This window comes from Hippopotamus amphibius, chromosome 15 (assembly GCF_030028045.1).
Source record: "Hippopotamus amphibius kiboko isolate mHipAmp2 chromosome 15, mHipAmp2.hap2, whole genome shotgun sequence".
NCBI lineage: Eukaryota > Metazoa > Chordata > Mammalia > Artiodactyla > Hippopotamidae > Hippopotamus > Hippopotamus amphibius.
The window spans coordinates 8,625,803-8,632,016 of record NC_080200.1 but is presented as its reverse complement, the minus strand read 5'-3'; the positions used below and the strand labels follow the sequence as shown (position 1 = coordinate 8,632,016).

Below are 6,214 nucleotides of genomic sequence, written 5' to 3'. Positions count from 1 at the left end.
AGGGAGCTGAGCATTGGGTGGGCATGGAGGGAAGAAAGAGCCAGACTACAGTTACGCCAGCTGGGGTGCAGTGCAGGGAGACTCATTCGCCAGGGGAGTCCAGCCCCCAGGCCCCCGGAATGGAGAAGGAATACTGTTTGACCATGATAAGCAGACTTCCCCTGGCTCCACAGTCACAGGAGACGATAAATACGACGGCTTCAAAGCCTCAGCACCAAATGTGCCCCATCTGGGGCTCCCTCATTGTCCCTCCCACCCACCCCAAAGCTCTCAGCTGCTAAAGCAGACGGGGCCCAGTTCAAACCCAAACTTCTGGTTCGTCTGGCCGATGTCAGCGGCCGCCACATCCCATAGGGGCAGAAATCCCACTCGGGAGGAGCTGAACTCAAAGAGGGTCTTCGTCTGTCCCTTCCGGAGCTGACCACAGGAAGACACGAATGGTGAGTCAGAGGAGGGCAGTCACCGCCTCCCCTCCCCACTCTGGCCAGCCCCTGACCCCTCCCTTACCCTGCAGCCATCGTAGGGGACAGTGATGGTGGCTGCTGCCGTCTGGTTGAAGGACAGCTCCTCCCCGTTGGCCCCGAGGAAACGGACGGAGCGGCCATGGTCGCCTGCAGCTTCGTCCAGCCAGGCGGCTGAGTTCTGGCAGGAGTACGTGAAGCTCTGGTGGGCCATGGCACTCAGCAGCTTCAGGAAGGTCAGCTGTACCACACTCACCGGGGCCCCATCAGCATCCACGTAGGAGAACTGGAGGTGGGACAAAGAGGAAGTGAGGATGCTCCATTCGCCTCTACTCCTGCTGAGGTACCCACCTCCCAGGAGCTCCATCCACAGCAGGCCTGCCCCCTCTGCCACGTCCTCATCTTTGGCTGCCTCACCAGCCATCCAGCTATCCATGGTTCTCTTGCAAGCCCCTAGGCATGTGTGGCTAGAGCCCTTGAAATGCAGCCAATGGGACTGAGAAAACTTTTAAAATTTTATTTAAATTTTAATTTTTTTCTTTTGGCACCTATTTTTAAAAATTGAAGTATAGTTGATTTACAATGTTGTGTTAGTTTCAGGTTTACAATGAAGTGATTTAGCTATATGTGTATGTGTGTATATACATATATTCATATATATATATTATTTTTCAGATTCTTTTCCAAAATAGGTTATTACAAGATATTGAATATATAGTTCCCTGTGCTCTACAGTAGGTCCTCATTGTTTATCTATTTTATATACAGTAGTATGTATCTGTTAATCCCAAACTCCTAATTTATCCCCCCCTCCCCTTTCCCCTATGGTAACCATAAGTTTGTTTTCTATATCTGTGAGTCTACTTCTGTTGTGCAAATAAGTTCATTTGTATCATATTTTAGATTCCACATGTACGTGATATCATATTTGTCTTTTCTGACTTACTACATTTAGTACGATAATCTCTGGGTCCATCCATTTAAATTTTAACTTTTTATTTAATTATTTAATTTATAACTAATAACTGAGCCTCAATCCAGCTATCAGAAAACTGAAGTTTGGAACAACCTGAGGGTGTGAATCTACCTTTTCCGACTACAGGTTATGCAATCTAAGTATTTCCAAGGAAATTTACTGTCCAAATTACGATGTGCTACAAATATAAAATATGCACCAGACTCTGAAGAACTCATAGGGAAAAAGTTTAAAATACTTCAATGATCTTTATATTGATATGATGATATTTTGGATATATTGGGTGACACAAATATATTATTATTAACTTATCACTAGCTTGAGATAACTGGCCTGGTAATGCGTCCTGGCTTCCTCCTCTGTATCATGTCACACTCCCTGACTGATGTTTTCTGGAATCACCTCCCAGATAAACCCCTTGCACTTGAATTGAGTCTTCGTCTCAGGTCGGTTTTAGGGGGAACCCAGAGCAAGATAGCCCTGACGTTATCTTATAGCTTTTTGTCCTTGATTATTGTCTGTTTGCTTCCCTGGTCATATTCCCAGCAGGATATCAACTTCGTGAAATCAGGAGCTGTGTTTTCCTTGCTGCTGCGTTCCCAGTGTTTGGCATACACATACATGTTACGTAAACAAATCCCAAAAGAACCCAAGATTCCACACCACCCCTTAAACCTGATCTTCCTCCCATTTACATATCTCAGGGACTTCCCTGGTGGTCCAGTGGTAAAGAATCCACCTTCCCATGCAGGGGACACGGGTTTGGTCCCTGGTGAGGGGACTAAGATCCCGTATGCTGCGGGGCAACTAAACCCATGCTCCACAACTACTGGGCTCCTGCACCTCAACGAGAGAGACTGTGTGCCGCAAACAGCAGAGTCCATGTGCTCTGGAGCCTGTGTGCCACAACTAGAGAAGAGAAAACCCGCACACCACAACTAGAGAGAAGCCTGTGCACCACAACGAAAGGTCCCACGAGCCTCAAAGAAGATCCTATGTGCCACAACTAAGGCCCACTGCTGCCAATAAATAAATGAATAAATAAATAAACAAATAAACAAACAAATAAATAAAACATATCTCAGAATCTCACTAGACATCAGTCCCTCAAACCAGGAACTTGGGCGTCATCCCTACCTCCTCCTTACCCTCCATCTCATCAATTACTCATCTCATCAATTGCTAGGTCCTACTGACTTGCCCTCTTAGAGGTTGTTCTAAGCCATGCCCTCCTCTCCATCCCCATAGCACCAGCTCCAGCCTGGTCCCTTCCTTGCTCTCCTGGACCAACACATCAGTCTTCTCCTGGGTCTCCCATCCTCCATTTTCCCCATCACCACCACCACCAGCCCAGAGGCATTTTTCTATCACAGAAATTTAATCTCAGTCCCTCTCTCACTTAAAAACATTCCATGGCTCCCTACTGCTCATAGGTCTTTCTGAGGAGTGGGCCTAGATCTCACCCCCATCCCCAGCCTTTTCTCCTCCCACGTTCCCCCTCACACTGTCTAGAGCAGAGCAAGTCACTCTTTCTTCTACAAATTTACTGGGCCCTCTCTTGACTCCGGGCCTTCGTGTATGCTGTTCCGTCTGCCTGGAACACTCTTCCTTGTCCTCCCCAACTTGCAGCCCAGATCATTCTTTAGACCTCCGCTGAGCTGTGACTTCTACCAGGAAGCCTTCAGGTCCTTCCAGCACTGCCTCTGGATCGCCACCGTGCCCTGTGCTTCCCCCATCACACATCTGTTGCCGCCACGTCCACCCTCCCCAAGACTGTGATCATCAGGAAGGCAGAGCTGAGTCCATCCTCTTCATCTCACCTCCTCCAATTCTCATGCTGGTTCCCACCAATTTTTTTTTCTAAATTATTTATTTTTGTTTGTTTAATTTTTATTGGTGTATAGTTGCTTTACAATGTTGTGTTAGTTTCTACTGTACAGCAAAATGAATCAGCTATACCTCCCCTCTTTTTTGGATTTCCTTCCCATTTAGGCCACCACAGATCATTGAGTAGAGTTCCCTGTGCTATACGGTAGTTTTTCATCAGTTTTATTTTATACATAGTATCAATAGTGTATATATGTCAATCCCAATCTCCTAATTCATCCTACCCCCTCTCTCCCCCTTCGTATCCATACATTTGTTCTCTACATCTGTGTCTCTATTTCTGCTTATAATTGATGCAGCCACTATGGAGAACAGTGTGGAGGTTCCTTAAAAAACTAAAAATAGAACTACCATGTGACCCAGCAATCCCACTACTGGGCATATACCCAGAGAAAACCATAATTCAAAAAGACACACGCAGGGCTTCCCTGGTGGCACAGTGGTTAAGAATCCACCTGCCAATGCAGGGGACACGAGTTTGAGCCCTGGTCTGGGAAGAGCCCACATGCCACGGAGCAACTAAGCCTGTGCACCACAACTACTGAGCCTGCGCTCTAGAGCCTGGGAGTCACAACTACTGAAGCCCGCGAGCCTAGAGCCTGTGCTCCGCAACAAGAGAAGACACCGCAATGAGAAGCCTGCGCACCGCCACAAAGAGTACCCCCCACTCGCCACAGCTAGAGAAAGCCCGCACACAACAACAAAGACCCAACGCAGCCAAAATAAATAAAATAAAATAATAAAATCAAATTAAAAAAAAAACACAGAGTTGAACTTGTAGTTATCATTCATTTGCCAGAAGGCAGGAAGTGTCCTCACCAACATAACAATTAAAAAAAAAAGACACATGCACCCTAATGTTCATTGCAGCACCTTTTACAATAGCCAGGACATGGAAACAACCTCAATGTCCATCAACAGAGGAAGAGATAAAGAAGATGTAGTACATACACACAATGAAATATTACTCAGCCATAAAAAGGACCAAAACTGGGTCATTTGTAGAGACATGGATAGACCCAGAGACTGTCATACAGACCGAAAAAGTTGGTACAATCCCACCGATTTTTATACCATCCCCACCTTGGCCCCGGGGCAACTCACCTTCTTCCCTCGACGGAATGTGCTGTACCAGCTTCCCGGCTTTTCTTTGGACCAGGAGGCTAGTTTCACCTGGGGGATGGAGGGGAGGCTGTAGCAGATGCTTGGGGAGGGGGCACCATGTCCTTTCTGCATTTACCTCCCCACAATAAATATCAGAAGCTACTGAGTGCAAATATCAGGGACTCTCAGGCTGTTCTCTGGCTGTGGGACTGGGCTTGGCTGGTGCACAGGACAGACCCAAGAGGCTGGAGTTTCCCGCCTTCTGAGGCAGACTTCACCAATGATTGACAACAGCTGGTGGATAAATGCCCCAGCTCCCTCTCCTTCAAGGTGGGACAGCTCCCAAGAGCCTGCCCTATACTGTCTCCCGGAAGTCCCCAATGGAACCGAGCCTTGGGAGTCCAACGGTGACGTTTCAAAACACACCCCTTATCGGCTGCCTCCCCTGTCCCCTCTCACTTGCCCCTTCTGGGATCACCTCCTAAATAAATGACTTGCCCTTGTCAAACCCTCATCTCAGGGTTTGTGTCTGGGGAACCCAAACCAAGAATGTTCCTCACTCCCCTCACCAGCCTCTCTCTGGGCAGAAGGAAGGTGAGCTGGAGAGAAATCAGGCCTCAGGTGTCAGCAACTCTTTAGAGATCAAGTCCTGCCCTCAAGCCCCCACAAATTGGGTGGGGGTGAGCTTGTCTAAATTTGCATCCACTAGGGGATCTGAGTTTCCACTAAACCAGGGCTCTGACCAGTAAAAAATAAGAACATTATTGTGTACTATTGCAGGCCCTGTGCTCACCATGTGTTTTACCTGCAGTGGAGGTATTAACACAGCATTGCACACAGTTGGTGTTTAATCAGTGTCCCCTGATATGTGCATGGGTACCACAGTTGTGCAACCACCCTATGAGGTAGATACTTTCTTGCGCCCCGTTTTACAGATGAAAAAACTGAGGTGACAGATCCAGATCCCAATCTGAGCAGTCCATGGTCCAGAGGCTCACTGCTCACCCACTGCCCTCCATGGCTAAGCCTGGTGCTTGGTGTCAGAAGCTGTTAGGCTCAGGGGTCCCTGATGGAGAGCCTCAGGGGTCCCTGATGGAGAGGCTCAGGATTTCTGGGGGACAGGTGGAGGGCAGTGAGCCCATGGGGCCTATAAGACAGCAGGTTAGGAGGCAGAATAGAGGGTGGTTAAGGGCTGGGACAAGAGCCAGACTGTCGTGGGTTATCATCTCCCTACCTGGGGGACGATAACAGAATTGTTATTTTTTTAATTGAGGAATAGTTGATTTACAACTTTGTGTTCATTTCAGGTGTACATTACAGTGATTCAGTTATACATATGTATCTATTTTTTTCAGATTCTTTCCCCTTATAGGTTATTACAAAATATTGAGTATAGTTCCCTGTGCTGTGCAGTAGATCGGTACTGGTTATCTATTTTAGGGATGATAGAATGGGCACATCCGTGGTTGGGACTCAGTAAGTTAATGCAGCCAAGCGTTTAGGGCTGGCACGCATACCTACTATTTCAAGGTTCTCCATCATTATTGACTTCTTTACTAGATTTTCTTATCTGTCTTTCCCCATAGAAAATGAGCTCCATAAAAGTAAAGCAAAGAAGTGGGTTTTTTGTTTTTGTTTTTGTTTTTGTTTTTGTTTTGATTCTCTGCTGTAACCCCAGCATTCCAGGGAGTTGGCATACAGTAGATGCTCAACAGATGCTGGATGAAGGAAAAATAAAGTCCCAGTCAACGCCTGGTGTGTGTGTGGGGGGGGGGGGGGCGGTGGA

At 47.2% G+C, this 6,214-nt stretch overlaps 1 protein-coding gene across 5 annotated transcripts in view; it reads right to left on the bottom strand.

The window, feature by feature from the left end:
• Positions 1-269: 269 nt before the first annotated feature.
• The window catches only part of COL5A3 (collagen type V alpha 3 chain), a 38,402-nt gene continuing 32,457 nt past the window's right edge, over positions 270-6,214 (bottom strand). For all 5 annotated transcript variants that reach the window (XM_057709133.1, XM_057709132.1, XM_057709136.1 and 2 more), the window contains 3 exons: positions 4,429-4,497; positions 508-747; positions 270-417 (listed from right to left, as the gene is read on the bottom strand). In XM_057709133.1, the coding sequence (XP_057565116.1) occupies positions 271-417; positions 508-747; positions 4,429-4,497 (456 nt within the window). In that variant the 3' untranslated portion in view covers position 270. The remainder of the gene's footprint in view (positions 418-507; positions 748-4,428; positions 4,498-6,214) is intronic.